We start from the raw sequence: 19,302 nt of genomic DNA, 5'->3' as shown, positions 1-19,302 counted from the left end.
TCCCGGACTACTTTGTGGTTTATTGTCTCTCGAGATGTCTCTCTTGATGCATTCCCTGAAACATCATTAATTTAATGAAAATAGTCACCTCTACTTTAGGGAGCACTGTGAGCATTCGCCACATATACTGCTGTACTTGAGGATGACATAAACTGTAGTACCATATACTGTATAGTGAATATTATGTTAACGGAACCTCCGTTGTACTATGCCACAGGTGATTTACAAACTTTTTACAAAATTCTCATCTTCTTGCTTCACAAGTCTTTTAAATTTTCAAAACCAAAATAGCGATGAAATGATCTCAGCAAAAAAAAAGAGAAAAAATATCACTATCTACTAATATAGAATAGTCATGTTTCCCTCGTGTTAACCCAAAGGCTATGGCTTGATTTCCGACCATCAATTTGGACATAGACCAGATCACTCTACCCGAGACATGCTGCTTCTGCTTTCCCAACAATGGATGGAGGTCTTAAATGCCAAACATGAGATCAGAGCCATCTCGCTGGACATATCGCGAGCTTTCAGTTCGGTCTGGCATCCCGCACTGCTCACCAAACTCTCTTCTTATGGTATCCAAGGCCACCTCCACTCCTGGCTTGCAGACTTCCTCTCCCATTGCAGTCAACACGTGGCTCTTAATGAAGTTATCTCATCCCCTCTTCCTGTCCAGGCTGGAGTTCCTCAAGGCAGTGTTCTTGGCCCTGTGCTTTTTCTGGTTTTCATCAATGATCTCTCAGACTCTCTGGAAAATCCTTTTTATCCCTTTGCTAATGACTCCACCCTCTGCAGAACCATCGTTTATCCCTCTGATTGGCAGGCAGCAGCCTCCTCACTCTCTGCAGACCTGAAGAAAATCACAAGCTGGTCAAACACTTAGAACATGTCTTTCAATCCTGACAAATCTCACACCCTCACGATGTCTCTCTGAAAGAACCATCTGCAACCCCCCCCACCCCCATATACTTTCTAAATAATCCCCTTGAAGTTCTTTCATTCAAGCTTTTGGGGCTCACTATCTGTCACAATCTTTCATGGGAAAGCCACATCTCCAAGCTGACCTCCAAAGCCAGTCGTCAACTGGGCATCCTATGTTGTGCAAGGTCCTTCCTTGGCACACCTGAGCTTTTAACCACTTACAAAGCTTTTATCCACAATCTGATGGAGTACTGCTCTCCCCTTTGGGGTGGTGCTTCTGTCTCACACCTCGCTCAGCTTCATGCTGTGGTAACCAAGGCTTTTGGGATCATTGGCATCTCCTGCGAGGAAGCTGAGTCTTTGGGTCTCTCACTCTCTCACCGGAGGCAGGTCGGTGGTCTTTCTGTCTTCTACTGTCTCCTCTCTGGCCTTGCCCCCCGCTTTCCTCTGTCTGTGATCTGTCCCTCCTATACTTCCGCAGGGTACTCAAGGTCCGCCAAAAAACCCCTTCTGGTGAAACTGCCAAAATCAAGAATCGCTGCTCACCTTCACTCTTTCATTCCTCTTTTTTCCTGCCTCTGTAACAAACTCCCACACTCTCTTCAATCCCACTCCTCCCTCCAGGTCTTCAAAACAGCTGTTCACCCCCATCTCATATCTTCCCCCCATCCAAAATCTTGATCTTTTCATCCCCCGTTTATCCACCCAAAACCTTCCTCCTTCAAATTCCCTGTTTTCCTTCCTGACAGTCCTTGTAGTACCATCTTGTTTACCCCGTGTACCCCACCCTATCCCTATCCCTTCCTGAGATATCCTATTGTCTTTATTCCCCACTATTTGTGCTTCCCTCTCTCACCCGTCTTGTCTCCTGCTTTGTTATATATTTCTGCGCATTATCTCTACCATGAGCCTTGACATGGTATACAAAAACAAATGGGGTTGAATGTGGTAAAGACAGCAATCCTTCTACCCTTTCATTTCATTAACCATTTCCAATGGTGACCCATGGGATAATGAATCGAAATTATACCACCACAAGGTGTGAAAGCACCCAGATGGCTCCTGGGGAAGAGCAAAGTGTTTTGATGAGCAGTACTGGCAGGTATGACAGGACTGTTTGAAACTTGCAAGGAAATCAAGTTTCTGAGGCTGCCAGAGCTGAAAGTCGAACTTTTAGCTTCTCACGTGTTTGCAAAATTGGAACAGGAAATGTAAGGTCAATGAATCATGGGAAGGTAGATGTAACAAAGAGAGAGGTGGAGAGGACAAGAACTGAAATTTTGGGGTTAAGTGAACTTAGATGGACTGGTTTGGGGCAGTTTCATCTGACGATTATAAAGTGTTCTTTTCTGGTCACGGAATCTGTAAAATAAATGGAATGAAGTGATTTACAATAAAAATATGGCAGGATTAGTACTCTTTTACAACCCAGTCAATGATAGGATCAGTGAGGTTTAAAGGATGGACATCCAGTGAACACCATCACTATTCAGATATATGCTCCAACTTCTGCAGCAGATGAAGAAAATGTGGAGTTTTATGGAAAGTTGCAGGAACTGGTAGAACAGGTGCCCAAAGGAGATGTTTTGATTAATATGAGAGACTGGAATATAAAAATTGGAAAAGCAGGAGGCACCAGGGATTGCAGGAAAGCACAGACTCAGTGTCTGAAATGAGGAATGCTGGAGTTCTGTGTGGAGAATGAGCTCCTAATTGTAAACACATGGTTCAACTAGAACGGGCACTCATAGAGTGCATACCTTCGCCGCCACTACTTTTTTTGTTCTTGGTATGAGTGTGGGGAACTGGTTTCATATGAATGGTCTTATGACACAAACCACATCTATAATGTCATGACCTCCCCCCCCCCCGACTTTCGGGGGCTACGGACTAAACAACAATCAACTTGCGTCGTTTTGCCAAGTCTTCACTCGCAAGCTCGTTGAATACAACGTTTCAACAAGAGAAGGTCATCTCGTTTGATGCTGGTTTCATGCAAATCGAATAAGAATTGACTGAGTTATGCCGAAAACCGCATATTTTTCAAGGGCGTGACCCCCCCCCCGACATTTTACCCCAACCGGTGACATGTGTTATGACGTCATTGTGTCACAAGATTGGGCATTAAATTCTGAACATTTTGGTGCTGGGTTCATGTAAAGCGGACAAGAATTGACCGCGTTATGACAAAAACCGCATATTTTTCAAGGTCGTGACCCCCCTGACCTTTGACCCCTAACCGGTAACAAGAGTATGGGCGTCATTGTGTCATATTGCATATCACAAGATGAGGCGTTGAATTCTGAACATTTTGGCGTTAGTTGCATGCAAATTGAATAAAAATTGACCGTGTTATCGTAAAAAGACGATTTTGACCTTTTCGTGACCTTGACCTTTGACCCGAACGATCCCAAAATCTAATCGAATGCTTCCTGGCTAATAACCAATCATCCCACCAAATTTCATGCAATTCGGTTTAATACTTTTTGAGTTATACGAATCACAAGATTACAAATAAATAAATAAATAAATAAATAAATACACGCCGACCAAAACATAACCTTTCGCAGAATGCGAAGGTAACAACCAAAGCACAGACTGTACACATGGACTGTACACATGGACTGTACACATGGACTGTACACATGGACTGTACACATGGACTGTACACATGGACTGCACTTTATGACAACATATAAATCAGATTGACTAAATTCTAATCCATAGAAGATGGAGAAGTGCTGTGCAATCTGCCAACACTCTGCCAGGCACAGACTGGAGGACAGATCATGAACTCCTTCAATGTGATAAAACTATGAGTTAAATTGAGAAAGTGGAAAAAAAAACCCCCAAAACTCTGAAACTCTGACCTTGAAAACATATCAAAACACTACATGGGGAGTTCATACAACACGTTACCCCACACAGTATTCAAATATATAATTCTATTTTAAATAATGATTTTAAAGATGGTTAAGAAATTCTGGAAGTTTAGCACGATTGAAGCAGTCTTGTACACCACCCTTACACACCATCTTATTTAACATGTCCAAGTACTGCAAAATGGAAAGGTTTTGAAAGTGCAAAGAAGGTGATTTGTGTTCTACAGTGTTCAAGTACTGCAGGTAACTAAATTTAAATCAAAGAAAGATTGTAAAAGTCATGTGAACAAATTAATTCCAGAATTTACATCAACGGCGGTAAAATGGATCGATTACATCACCCTATCTAAACATTACATTAGTTCTTTATGCCTGTTGTTTGTGTCCTTTATAACATCCTTAAAAACGGTCAGTTTCCTGTTTTGAGTCATTTTCAATTTTTTGTCACTGCCAGACAGGAGGACAGAGTAAAAAGAAAAACACAATTTTCTCATTCCTCTCTATGCATATGTGATCGGGACAAATTCAGAGATAAAGTAGTATTGTGAAATGGTGGAATTGTTTTCTGATTCATGTTCCAATTCGTGTTCAAAATATAACATTCAATTTAAATAAGTTGTTCCTTGATCGTAAACTGATGTTTACAGATGGATGGACAGACATGAAATAATTGCTTAAACCCAGTTTTGCTTCGCATGCGTTGGTTAAATATCTAATGAAGGTTAAAAAAAAAGAAAGCCGTATTGCAGAGCTGGACTTGGTTGACACAATGCCAAACAAATTGTGGCAAGAGGTTGAAGACATTGTAAAAGAAGAGGCCAAAACAACATCCCAAAAGAAAAAGGCTGAATAGCTGTCAGAAGAGGCAATAAATATTTAAGACTGAAGAAGAAAGATGAAAACCAAAGGTGCATCAAGAGAGGACATTAAGCAACTAAATGCCGACTTCCAACGCCAAGCTTGGAATGCTAAAGATAAACATTTCAGAGGCCTTCGTAGAGATAGAAAGTGATAACAGAGCAGAAAACCCAAGAGATCCTTTTTAAAAGATCAGAGAGATCACAGGAAAGTTTAGGTCTGGGATTGGGTTGCTTAAGAGTAGAACAGGAAAAGATCTGACATAAAAACACAGGTGAAAGAAAGATTGATGATGGAAGGACTATCCCAAAACTCTACACATGAAATAGCAATATGATGGCAACCTTTGAATAAAGAGAATATGAGCAAAAGCCAATAGTGGTAGAATATGATATTCGTAAAGACTGAAACGAGCTGGTAAATGGAAAAAACACGAAAGTTGCTTTACCCCTCCCCAATAGAGCACTCGTTCATATCTCTAAATACACAGATTTTATTGTGCAGTTCTTACATTAATTAATGAGTCATTGTATATGTATGATGGAGCACTTACAGATAAAAACCCCATGGTTTCCATTTTGCCTGCGGATTCGCTTGACTCACTTTCATTTCTGCCCCCATTTTGTTTTGTCATACCTGCCACCAATAGCCCTCGTCTCAGCCTGGCCAGCCTCCATGCCCTGCCTTAGTTGTACTCCCAAGTTTTCAAACATGGACATATTGGCCGCAATTTGCTGGCGCATGTTTGGCTGTGGCATCCTTGGCCTGCTGCTCCCCGCTTGTTCATTCGTGGCTCTGGTCTCTCTGATGGGGAATCTTCAGGGCTACCGGGTAGTCGGTGCAACTTCACCGTACCCTCTAAGGGTCCTTCCTCTACTCTGTCCATCGGGGTCACAGTGGCATCCAACCAATGTGCGCCTTCCAAGTTCTGATTGCCTTGGTCTTATAGTGATGGTTTTGTCATGAAAATAATTATTTTACTGCAATTTCACTTTGAGTCATGATTTCTCATGCCTTGGGTCCAATCCCAAGCTCCAGACACAAATGTTACAGTCACCGGTCATTCCAATTACCCGGTTCAAATCCAGCATGTCACATCAAAGCGACGGTGATAGTCAACTGCTTTGAAGACTCCCTGCCGGATCCTCACATCCAAAGCCGTGTAATCATGTAGATTGGAGTCCCCAAATGGGGAGAGTGTCACACCGATAGGTGTCATGTAACTCAATCTAATTAGGCCAAACAAACCTGAAGGCCAAGTGACACTGTCATTTTGCGGTTTGGAGACCGCAACCAATCACCCTTAACGGGATTAATAAGAAACCAAAAATGAAGCCATCAGGACAATCAGAATTCACACGAGACCAAGTCCAACTTCATACTAAATTGATGGTTCAGGGAAAGAAATATACAGGAAGCAAATACAATCAATAACTACAACAGCACTCAGTAGAACGCATATCTCTGCCAGTCTGAACAGTTTACATTTTGTAGGCCATTGACAGGCATCCGGACTTTAACCAAAATCTGTATCTGGACCTTAACTGAAATCTAGTTGGCTTGTTCTGGTCACCAACCCAACTCATCCACCAAGTTTTGTCATAACTCGTCCATTTTTGAGATATCTTGCTATTTATCGATTTTGGCCCTATCTTCCAATCATGAAGAATCACTTTAAAAATTATAGAATCCAGATGTGGATCTTAACCAAAATCTAATCAATTCATCCTTGTCACACTCCCAACCTCTCCAACAAATTTTGTCCGAATCCGTTCAGAACTTTTTGAGAAATTCTGTTCACAGAGAGACAGATAGGGTTGAAAACATAACCTCTGCCCACCTTCGGTGGCAGAGGTAATAACACAATAGCCCCTTACCCACTAACTGACATACATGCCCATGGAACAAATGAATTAACACAATGTCTTGATTATGTATTTCATTGGGGCCCACTCAATCAAACCACAGGAGATAGACACAGTGGCTGACAGGATGAAAATAATTGGCGATGCCCAGCAGGACACCACATGACTTGAGGAGGCAGGCAGGAACCGATTACAGGTAGCAGCAGAGAAACAGCCTTTTTAACAGCTGCAGTCTACATGCCATCGGATGCCTGCGAGGAGAATGATGGGAGTAGCCAGATGGGCGGGTGTGCGGCTCTGGTGCTCAGCTCTGCAAGACCTGATGCAACTTCTCTCCAGGCTGAGTATAGATATCTCCTCCGCTTCTACCCGACGCACCTGCCTTTATCCCCCACCCGCTTTGATGACGTGCTTAGCTCTCCCAGCTGCTATTGGTCTTTGTCCCTGCCGGTGGGTGTGGGCGAACTACTCCACCGACATTTTACCCGACTTTGCTTTTCAGTCCTGAAAGGAGGACGACATTTTGCCACCAAAACTTGCCGCCTCGCAGCCTTGCGAAGCGCTAAGAGACACATTTAAGACAGATACCAGAGGGTAAAAACATCAAATAAAAGGTCAATATAGTTGGGATTTTTAGACACAAACAATAGGGGAGGTGGACGTCATCTATCTAAATATAATAGCGATGCATATCTAATATCATAATTAATTTTGTAAATCTAATATCACTCAAGAATCAACTTTCAAAGTTGTCTCCCTCCTCTAAAAACAGGTTGACATATTGTTCAGTCTGTCTCTGGAGTATGCTTCCCTTTTGTCCCTTCTCTCTTCCAATGGCACCATAGCCGACTCAATTCCCCTTCAGGTACACTGTGCCTCCTTTGTGAAGGATTTCCTTCAGAGCTGTTGCATAAACTACCCCTTGGAAGTCCTCACGTAAGGATTTCCTCAAGTTTGAGGAAATCCTTCAGAGCCGTTCTATGCTCGGCAATCAATCAGATTAGACAGAGAGGAAGAGACGTCCGATTAGAGGGAAGAATAAGAAGCGTCCGAGAGCTCGATGGCTGTGAAGCAATCCACAAACTGGCTTCAGGAAGAGACACAGTACATTGTATTCTGTAGTTGTATGATATGTGTTGTCGACGTACTTTTATGTTTAATTGCAACACAAAGCTATAAATAGTGCATAATTGTAAAGAATCACTAAATTTGGGGAAAGCCTGGATCCACAGGATAAACTGGGACTCCCCCAATGCGATGTGGGATTGACAAGTTATGGATCGAACAACACGCTACCTTCGATCTACTTATTAACCTCCGCCATCGAAGATCGGAGGTTACTGTTTTAACCCCTTTCTGTTTGTTTGTTTGTTTGTTTGTTTGTGAACAGTATTACGGAAAAACTCCTCGACGGATTTCGACGACACTTTGTGGGGGGATTATGTATGGTCCAAGGATCATACCGTTAGATTTTGGACTTGGTCCAAAGTCCAATATGGCCACTATGGCGGCCATTTTGAAAAAATAGTTGAATAGTTTTTTTTTTTGCATTTCTACATGTTTTAAGTGATTTCCAACCCCCCCCCCCCCCCAAAAAAAAAATTGTTAGAGAAAAAAAAAATTTGCAACTTTTTTTTCAACAAAATTTCGATTTTTTTTGCATTTCTACATGTTATAAGTGATTTCCAACAAAAAACATGCCAAAATTATAATTGCAGCTGATTTTGGAACTTCAGGTGGATATACCCACGTAAAATCAATTTCTGTCTCAAGGAATCTAGTTATGACGAATGAATTGAGTATGTAAAAGTTAAAAGTAAAAGGGAAAGTTGCAAACTATAACTCTGTGAGCACTGTTGATGTCAAATTGAATGAATAGGATATCAGGTTCACTTGAGTGACCAAGCAGTATTGGCGGCGGAGGTTTTGCACTCTACCGAGTGCTCCCCCTCGAGTTATGTATGCAGTTGACCTTTTTTTTCCTGGGGTTACCATCAGTATCAATTAAATTGGTATCTAAATAACCTGAACCTGAACATGAAGTAATGAATGTTCACACCATGAAAGTACCACTACACTTGCGGCACAGAATAACAACGAGTTCACCTGCACCTGCAGTACCTGCATGAGAACACGCCTTTTCATCGGCCAGATATCATGTGTGGGGATTGTCAGTGCGACGAAGTTTATAAATATATTATTTGAACACATTTTTATAGAAATGATTCCTGGGGGTCATAGATCTTCAATATAATTCGAGATATTCCCCAGTGTGTGTTTTAGATAAGGGTTTCCATGAAAAGCACCATTTGAAAACTCAAAAGTTGGTGTTTTCGGACAGGGGAGTGCTCCCTTGAGTTTAAGGAAGGTTTGAAGGAAAAACTTAAGGAATATTCGAATATGCAATGATCCTCAAATTAAGGATGTCCTGAAGGGGGAAACTTGAGAAAATATTTGAGTAAATCGTCAAATCCTTTCAACAAGGATGCATTCTGCAACTGGACCAAAGTCTTTGCCTTTCAATTATATTGACACATACCTCCTTAGTGTGTGTCATTGGTTGTTATCTTCACATGTGTGTTTAAGAAGGTGGAATGGAGCCCTCCCAGATCAGAGTATGCACTGCTGAGTGTGTGTGTGTGTGTGTGTGTGTGTGTGTGTGTGTGTGTGTGTGTGTGTGTGTGTGTGTGTGTGTGTGTGTGTGTGTGTGTGTGTGCGTGCGCGTGCGCGTGCGCGTGCGCGTGCGCGTGCGCGTGTGCGTGCGCGTGCGCGTGCGTGCGTGCGCACATGGGCATGGCACAGGCCGTATCACACCAGATGTGTGAATCAGAGCGCTTCTGGCCCCAGGAGCCTGGCAGCGACGAAACTATCTCCCCCACCAAGTTTCTTAGCGAGGAGGGTGTATGATATGGTCACCCAGCAGGATGAAGAACAATACCTGTCAAAGGGCGGAGCAGCTCCTTGTGAGCCAACGGCCATCCATATATAGTGTCCAACTGTTTCTGTGGACGTCCTCCTGCAGTTGGGTTACTTTTTCTTTGGAGGTTGGTGGCAGGATTTGCACTCTGGTCATCGTAAAACCCTTCATCCCACAAAACATTCCAAAAGCATTAAAAAAAATCTGAAAATCCACTCCGTGGGAGTACCTCCTGTGCAGCTTCCCTTCGCAGGGCAGCTCACCGGAGGAGGGGATTGGGGCAAGGCCTTCGGGACCCCCAATCTTTGATGAGAGGAGGGAAACCACGGGGAACTTTCCTGGGTCAGATTGCGGGAGAGTGTGTCGGGGTGGAGCTGAGGTGTCGTCCACCAGACGGCGGTCTCCTTGGGTTAACCTGAGGCGGTCCCTTCGGGTGGGTGCCTGGAATGTCCTATCCCAAAGAAAGGATGATCACCTGTCTCTGTTATCATCTGAGCTCAAGCAATTGGACATCGGTATTTCAGCACTCTCTGAGGTTTGGAGACCAGATCGTGGCAAGATCATGGTGGGTGTTTACACCTACTATTGGTCTGGTTGCTCTGATGGTTACCATGCCCAAGGAGTTGCTGTAGCTGTGTCCAATAAGCTGACTCCAATGATAATTGAGGTAACACCGGTCAATGAGCGTATTATGAGATTAAGGATTCGTCACTCCTTAGGTGTCATTTCCCTGGTCTCTGTTTATGCTCCGACTGAGGCGAGTGATCTCACCGTGAAGGACGCATTCTACGCCACGCTCGAGTCTGTGGTTGATCAGTGTCCCAGGCAAGATACACTTCGAGTCTTGGGGGATTTCAATGCATCGACTGGAACTGATAGGGATGGTTATGAGATGTGTGTTGGTCTCCATGGGTCTGGAACTGTGAACCAGAATCGCACAAACTTCATTTACTTTGCAAGAAGTCATGGACTTAGGGTGGCTGGTTCATGGTTTCAGCACCCACAAGCTCATCGCTGGACTTGGTATTCCAACGCTGGCGGTGTGGCAAAGGAGATTGACCATATCCTCATTGATGGTCGCTGGTGGATGATCCAGAACTGCAGGTCTACTGGAGTGCTCAGTTCCACAATACTGACCGCCGGCTTGTTGTTGCAACTCTTAAGTTGCAGCTTAAATCCAGGAGAATGGTACCATCCCAGCCTCGGCTGGACATTGGTAAGCTCAAGGATGAGAGGGTAGGTGATGAGTTTACGAACAGGCTAAGTGGAGATTTGGGGGATCTGAGTGCTTTGGGGGATCCTGAAGAGTTGTGGAGTGCCTTCTAAACCACCATCCTTGATGTTGCCGGTGGATGTCTTGGAACTCACCGGAGGGTGAAGAAGAATTTTGTCTCTCAAGGGACACTGAATACCATTGACCAGAGTTACAGGGCCAGGCTGAATGGCAGAGGTGAGCTGTTCAGGGAGCTGAGGTGTAAAACTGTACGTGCGCTTAGGGTGGACAAGGAAGCCTCTGTGCGAGGAATCTGTGAGGGGGTAGAGCATCACCTGTGGTCAAGTGATTCTCGTCCTGCTTACAGGGGAATTCACGCATTGCATTCATCCAAGCCCATCCCTCGGTGTACTGCAGTTAGAGAAGAGAGTGGTAGGCTCTTGACAGGAGTCCGAAGTGAAGGCCCGCTGGGCCGGTTACTTTCAGCGATTGTACCAGGCTTATCCCCACCAACTGTCGAGTTGGATGACAGGGGTGTTACAATCCCTATTGCTGACCCTCCAATCAACTGTGGTCTATCCTCATTTGTGGAAACACAGGCTGCGATAAACTGGTTGAAATGAGTTAAAGCTCCTGGGATCTGTGGCCTGGGATCCTGGGATCACTGAACGCAGACAGGAGTTTCGGCAGGGGCTTCTTGCAGCCGATGTTGATCTCTGTAAAGCGTTTGATGCAGTGAATCGGGATGCCCTCTGGAGGATTCTTGGTCTTCGTGGGGTGCCACCAATACTGATCGATTTGATGTCTGAACTACACTCTGGTACTGAGAGTGCTGTGAGATGTGGTGGTACCATCTCTGACTTATTTCCAGTTGTTACTGGAGTTCGTCAGGGGGTGTGATCTGCCCCCCCACACGTTTTAGCACTTGTATGGACTGGATTCTGGGGAGGATGTCAGAGAGATAAAGCTGTGGCGCATCGTTTGGGAATGTCAAGATCTCTGACTTTGATTTCGCAGATGATGCAGTCATCTTTGCGGAGACTCTAGATATCCTTTTGGGGGCCCTCGAGGTGCTGAATGAGGAGCAAGAGCCGCTGGGATTAAGGGTTTCCTGGGTCAAAACTATGATCCAGTCTTTCAATGACATCTTGGATGCTGCTATCCTGTTTGTACCTGTTTGTGGTGATGATATTGAGGTCACGGAGAGGTTCACTTACCTTGGCAGCGATATTCATGTCTCTGCTGGCTGTGAGCCAGAGGTCAACAGGTGTCTGGGTCGGGCCTGGGGAGTCATGGATTCACAGTAGCACGGGGTGTGGCACTGTCGGTACCTGTGCAGGAGGATGAAAGTCTGAGTCTTCAGGTCCTTGGTGCTCCCAGTCTTGCTCTATGGATGTGTGACTTGGACTCAGACCAGGGATCTGAGATGGAGACTGAGGTCTTTTGGTACCAGCTCTCTTCGGAGAATCCTTGGCTATCGCTGGTCGGACTTTGTGTCCAACGAGCAGTTGCTGAGTGAGACTCAAATGAGATTCGTTGCCTGCATCATCCGTGAGCATCTGCTGCAGCTGTATGGACATATGGCTCATCTTCCTGACGCTGATCCTGCTCACCAGATTCTCTCAGTGTGAGAGCCTCATGAGTGGAGGAGGCACGACCACGTTCCTCATGGTTGCAGCCAGTTGATCGGCATCTCAAGGAGATGGGGATGGGGCAGGCATCTGCCTGGGGGATGGCCAGATGGAGTCCCCTAGAGTACCGGTGGAAAGTGGACGCAGCGAGGCACTGCTCTGGCACATGCTCCCATACCTGACCTGAAGGTGTGCAAAGTTGGTAGGGACCTATCCCAACAGACTCTCAGCTGTAATTTCTGTCAAAGTTGTTCCACCAAATATTAACTCAGGGTGTGGACACTTATCCAACCAATGTATTCTTGTTGTGTATTTTTCATTAACTTCCTGAAATTTTTCGAATTTGTTTTTCACTTTTAAGTTGTGAGTTTTGATGTGCAAATAAAGATGGATAAAGTCTGATTTAAAGCAATTTGATTCCAGGCTATAAGGCAGCAAAAGTGAAAATTTTCAAAGTGGAGTACACCTTCTATCGGCACTGTATATACTATCAAAAACAACCCTTCGTTTCACTGACGGGAATATTAATGGGGGAGTAAGAAGGAAGGGAGGGAGGGAGGAGGGTATGAGGAGAGAAGGTAGGGTGAAGGGAGGGAGGAGGGAGGGAGACCCAGGAGGGGTGAGTGAGCGAGAAAGGGTGGGGGAGTGAGGAGGAGTGGGGGGGGGCGAGGATGGAGGGCGAATGAAGAGGGGTGGGGGAGTGAGGAGCAGTTGGGGAGCAGGCAGGGAGGGGATGGAGATTGAGGCGGGGTGGGTGAGCGAGGAAGGAGGGGGGAGTGAGCAGGGGTGGGGTAGTGAAGATGGAGGGGAGAGTGAGGAAGGGGTGTGGAAAGGGAAAGCAGCATGAGGTTAGGGCAAGGGAATGCAGTGTGAGGGGATGGCAGGGGAGGGCAAGGGAAGGCAGCATGAGGGGAGCGCAAGGTAAGGCAGTGTGAGGGGAGGATCCGTCCAGATATAATCACCGTGTGGACATGTCTGGAGATAACCATCATCTGGACATAACCACCTTCAAGATACTTTAAGGTAAAACAGTTTGAGGCGAGGGTCTGTCTGGACTGAACCACCTTCTGGAAATAACCACCGTCCAGATACATCAAGCGTGAGGGGAGGGTCCTTCTGGACATAATCACAGCCCAGGCATGTCCAAAGAGAAATCACCATCTTGACTACGGGTACACTCAGTGGGGGGGGGGGAGAGAAAAAAAGGGGATGAGAGAGAGTGGTGGAGGAGCGAGGAGGGCTGGACAAGCGAGGAGGGGTGGGGGAAGGGAAGGCAGCATGAAGTGAGGGGAAATAAGTGTGAGAGGAGGGTAGAGTAAGGGGAGGGCAGGGAAGGTAGCATGAGGGGAAGGTGAGGGAAAGCAGCATGAGGGGAGGGTCCATCCGACAACCCCCATCTGGACACATCTGGAGATAACCACCATCGGAAATAATCACCGTCCAGACACGAATGGAGATAACCACCATCCAGATACATGCAGAGATAACCATCATTCGGATATGTGCGGAGATAACATGGCCATTATTGGATCGCGGACACCATGGGAGGCTTTCAACCGTTGGCGATCGCTTTATGATCACAGATATCTAGTTTTCTTTTGCCTTATTTTGCAATTGGGGCTGTAATCAGAGTGTGTGTGTGTGTGTGTGTGTGTGTGTGTGTGTGTGTGTGTGTGTGTGTGTGTGTGTGTGTGTGTGTGTGTGTGTGTGTGTGTGTGTGTGTGTGTGTGTGTGTGTGTGTGTGTGTGTGTGTGTGTGTGTGTGTGTGTGTGTGTGTGTGTGTGTGTGTGTGTCCAGATCATTTACCACTTGAGCTTTTGTCATCAAATTTTAGCAAATCTTTATTATAAGAATATGGAGAGCACTAATTGATCAATTTTCCTTTTTAAAATTTTTTTTAGCTGTTGTTTTTATCAAGTTTAGTTTGAGTACAAAACGGATGCGGATGGCCTTCCATTTTGGGATGCTGTCTTGTTATTTATTGAAATTAACATTCATTATTGTAATTGCTGTTGAAAGCTTTAATGTACCATTCAATGAATAGGATCTTCGATAGAAATAGAGACGATTTTATAGCTACATCTGACACAGACCTCAAAACGTCAACACAGTAGCACGAGCAAGTTGTTGAACGCTCCCTGAGCCAGCTTTCTCTCTCCCCAAGGCTATACCCACAGCCATTTCTTTCTCCTGGCGACGTACCAGCGCTATTGCCAAAGCAGCAGTACTCAGAGCTTTCATCATTCCCATCCTCTTCCTGCATTGCTTATTCATTTTGTTGAAAGAAAATTGTGTCCTCGACAATCGCTTATTTGCAGCAAGTGTGCAGCAGTCTCCGACAAAACAAGGTTGGACAACATTTGTCACTGACAATCTTGCTGTGTTGCATCGGCAAACATTGGCTTGTGTGCGACATCCCTTACACACGTTTCTCTGCCTGTAGGCTTTGGGGAGGAATCTTGCTCCAAATTATAAAGCACAGCAACATCTAAGCTGAAATGTGTAAACTTATTTCAAAGATCAGTTTTGAACATGTATTTCAAGCCTTGTCAGCTCAGAACGTAGAGGCCGCACAGCATCACATTGCATCAAGGGTATCTTAATTTGCACAAGCAAACACATCATCTGTGATGTCAGATTTTGATTGACCAATCAAAATAATCAAAAACCAAAAACCAAAATAATCAAACCAATTTGACAAACCAATCAAAAAGGAAGGGAGTAGGAAAAATGTCCACAAGTGACAAAAGGTGACAAAAAAAATAACATGATTGCTAAGAATAAATAAAGTATATTGGGAGAAGTATTGAAAGAACTTTCTGTGAATTCCTCCTCATACCATCCACAGGTGATCTTTGAAGCTCTGCATGAGCTGCGGCCAAGGGGTCATGTCGCTGCATGGATCATCGCTCTCAGCCTACTCATTGGCATTTTAATTTTCATCCTCTTGGCAACATTGCTCTGGAAGGTAATTCAACATTGTAACCTATTTGTTTTGTATTATATGGTTACCATCAAATTCGTTTGTTTCTTTTGCTTGATCTTGGCAGTTGAGTTTCTCTGAAACCTTTTTGAGCCAACTCTGGGGATTGAACCCCTGGGCTATGGGGGCGTTTCTGCTTCCAACAAATTTCCTCCTCATCTCTTCCACTCTTTCTCTGGTCGTCATTAGATACTCTTTATTTAACAAAAACATTCCGGAAAAATCAATGTTGCTTTTTACATTCCTAACATGGCTTGGCTCATTTGATGATCTGAGCACTTAGCTCACGATACTGGAATCCCAGTTTTAAGACCCATATATGGTGTGCCCTTATTCATTCCTTGTTGTCCATGTAAAAGTACATTAAATGTCCTTGCCCTTCCTGTTTTAATTATACGTACTCCTTAGACAGCTTAATAAACACACCATTATCAAGGTATCATTACCAAAACTAATGTCAAATTAATCTGGATATTCTCACAAATATATTGTCAGAGATATACAGTATGTCGAGTGACTTGATTTGATGGTGTATCCTCCCCAAAAGCACTTGCACCATGCTGAGATCACTTTGAGATATGTGGCAAAGCATCTGTGGTTACCCCTCCATCAGCTGGTATATCAGCTGCATACCCAGCAATATACAGCGGCACGGCTCATTTTCTCAAGGCCTTTATGCAGTACTATCTGGACGTGGCCATTTTCAACCAGCTACTTTATTGAGCCAATCTCTCGCTAAGCCCTTCAAAGCCAGAAAAGAACCCTACCTATTGATAGCAAGTCAGATTATGAGATCCCCAAAGGCCATGGCTTCCTGGAACTCTCCCAGAAGATGATGTCGTTTCCTGAAATTATCTGACTCAGGCCATGGAGGTCCCAAAAGGAGCTCTGGTGTTGCCACATCCAGTGCGATTTGTTCTTGCTGTAGGAGTAGAATCTCTGGTGTTTTATCATCTGAAAGGAGGTATCGTTGGAAGTGTTTTTGCTCGTTTTGTTGTGCTTGGTGGTACAACCATGCCATTGCTGTGTATTTGGCAGTCACGTTGGTGGCTGTTTTTCTTTATTTTTATTTTTTTTTTGTATATGCATGTCTGAAGCTTATGGAGGAGTTTATATGTAAATCACTTGCAAGATAAAGACATGAGGAGACAAAAGCATACTTTTACATAAATAATGAGGACATTCGGAGACTACGGACAAATCAACGTCGTCGTATGTGATTTGAACCTGGAATTCCAGCACCATGAGGTGCTCAGATGGTAATACTGAACATGCCGTCCTTGTCACATAAAGCATGATTCATTTGAACTGGGCTTCCGAACCTTCATATTGCGAGATGCCAATGCATTTCCGAACACAATGTAAAAACTGAGCCCTGCGAACACAAACCATTGCAAACAATAGAAACACAAACTTGTAAGACACTTGTCTTTCATTGTGTTTTATCCTGCATGTAAATTACCGACAAGGACTTCATCATACAATTACTTATGTAAACATTAAGCAATTCGTTAAACATTTAATAACCTCAATGGTTGGCTGTTTAACCATTTAGAAGTCCACATGCCCGAGTCCCAATACTCGTGTTGCACAATGAGAAAAGTACAAAACAATTGTTTGATCCTTTTAATATATACCTTCTGTGTCTTTGATATGAGTCTCATATTTATGAAATAATACTGATGATTCTGTCTTTCAGCTCGGTTTCTTTAAAAGAGCTTACAAGGAGAAGATGGAGGCGAGCATGGAGCAGAGATAACTTGGTGGGACGATGATGTGGCAGCAGGGGAAGGCTGTTTGGGAGGGCGGGCAGTGCAATGCAGGGAAGCAAGCAGCGAGATGGAAACAGGTTTATTGAAGAGCTTGTAGAATGAAGAACTAGTCTTGCTGCTGAAGACTTGTGTCAATCTGCGTTGGCGGACAGGTAGAGCAATGGATGAAATCCACAGACCGTCACTCAAAGTATATTATCTGCCAGGGTAAGCAAGGAGAAAAACTGATGTTTCGAACGTTTACCCTTCGTCAGAGCAAAAGAGGGCTTAATGCTCTGAACTCCAAAACTATTTTGCTCCAATGAAGGGTTTGAACTTGAAATGTCAGCTTCTCCTTGCTTCTCACAGCAGCTACTATACTTCAATCAACCTTCTGTTGATTCCATCCATTATTCAAATAGCTTTTCTAGCATGGCATAAGATAACTGACAGAAGCGTTTTCTTAATGAGCTATGGAAAGCCACCAGTCTGCAAGTTACTCATGCCTTCAGTAAGCAGAAGGTTATTGTCCATAATATTACATTGAGCATTTTAAGTCGAGACAGAATGAGATATATATATATATATATATATATATATATATATATATATATATATATATATATATATATATATATATATATATATATATAGTATATGGTTTAATTTGAGCTACACTTCACATCTATAATCGGGGTGTGATCGAGCCAGCAAACCTTCCGCCTGCCTGGATGCCGTGATGATCGAGTCAAAGCGGCGACTCTCACCAGGCCAATTAAAGCTGTTTTGTGTGATGGCCCATTTGCCTCCCTTATCATGACAATCCAAACACGACAATGTGATTTTGTCGAACGTAATCACATTGAGGGAGGAAATGTCGATTTGAAGAGGGAAGAAATTGCGGGGGTTAACTTCATGAGGGAATGCGGTGCATCCGATGGTTGGAACCAGGTCTTTGCCATTTCCATGCAGGGCAGATCATTTTATGCTTGCTATTCAGAAGGAGTCCCCTCCAATTGAGCTCCACATTGAGATAACTTCCCCACTCATCTCCTTGTGAAAAGTCATTTTTGTAACCATGCGGTGCACAATGAGCACGAGCAATGTTGGATAAAGGATTATTTTGTTGAAGAGTTCCACATCATTGTGTAAAGATGTTGAAATACTTATTTTAAAATTTGAAACGTATTTGGGTTTCAAACCTGGGTGCTTCCTTGCAGCCCATGCTACCACTGGACCATTTTGCTGCCAACCGTAAATGTTGCCTGACTCTCGTGCACAAACTTATAGAAGCAGAATAGTACTTTTATCTGAAATTAACTCACTGGGATTATAAATGAATTTGAAGGTTTTTTTTCCCCCCCACTCTTCCTGCCACTCACCTGAGCTCACTGGTCACCCACAGCAATTGATTTGTATGTCACTGTCTTACATCTGAAATGTTCCATGGATGTACTGAATTTGTGGTTGAAATAAAAGAAAATGTCTATTTGGAAACGCTAATTTTTTTAACACACGAACAGAAAAATGAACTCTGAAAAATATAAAAGAATAATCATAACCTTGCTCTACCATGAGCCTCGACTTGATATCCAAAAACTCTAAACACCCATCCCTTCCCAACAATGCAGTGATTATAGAAAAAGCACGAGTGGGTAGATATTGTATCGGTGGACCGTGTGGTGGACACGTGGTCAAATCTTCCACCCGGATGATCATCAACTGAGCGATGGATTGTCCACAAGAGACTGTCCACTGGGAAAGCCAAACAGATCTTTTCTTCAGTTTCCGACCTTCAGAAGCTCTGAGATCTATCACCTATGGTAATTTCTCTGTTTAAAAAAGGATTGAGGGCCAATCGATGTACCCTGGGTAAAAGTACTACATATTTAACCCTGCTAGTAACGTCTGCACCAAATTTCCAATGGCTGAGAATTTGACCCGCTCCATCGTTATAACTGCCAAATTCCCAACCAGGCCGGAACGCTAATCATGAGAAACAGGTTTAGTAAATAATGAAAAGCAAAGAGGGGTATGGGGAACAATAAAGAGCTGCACGTACACGTCATCTTATCTAATCACATGATGATAATTCAGATTAGGGTGAGGTCACAAGGTGAGGAAAGAAAGAACCCGATCCCCACGTGATACTTGTGAGGAATCGGCGTTGGCTAGGGCAGAGGAGAGCAAGATGGTGAGTCCTTGGCATGAAAAACACGTGTTTGGTGGACTGCGCCCGGGCTCCGTAGCCTCTCGGTACACAAACACGTCTAAACACTGT

General features: G+C 44.0%; 1 protein-coding gene across 2 annotated transcripts in view; it reads left to right on the top strand.

The window, feature by feature from the left end:
* The window catches only part of ITGA9 (integrin subunit alpha 9), a 183,283-nt gene extending 164,765 nt beyond the window's left edge, over positions 1-18,518 (top strand). For both annotated transcript variants that reach the window (XM_085874357.1, XM_085874356.1), the window contains 2 exons: positions 15,136-15,255; positions 16,970-18,518. In XM_085874357.1, coding sequence (XP_085730483.1) covers positions 15,136-15,255; positions 16,970-17,029 — 180 coding nt within the window. In that variant the 3' untranslated portion in view covers positions 17,030-18,518. The remainder of the gene's footprint in view (positions 1-15,135; positions 15,256-16,969) is intronic.
* The last annotated feature ends 784 nt before the right edge of the window (positions 18,519-19,302 follow it).

This window comes from Eptatretus burgeri, chromosome 3 (genome assembly GCF_056783735.1).
Source record: "Eptatretus burgeri isolate ZD-2024b chromosome 3, Ebu_testis_v1, whole genome shotgun sequence".
NCBI lineage: Eukaryota > Metazoa > Chordata > Myxini > Myxiniformes > Myxinidae > Eptatretus > Eptatretus burgeri.
This window is presented reverse-complemented; position numbering and strand designations above follow the sequence as displayed.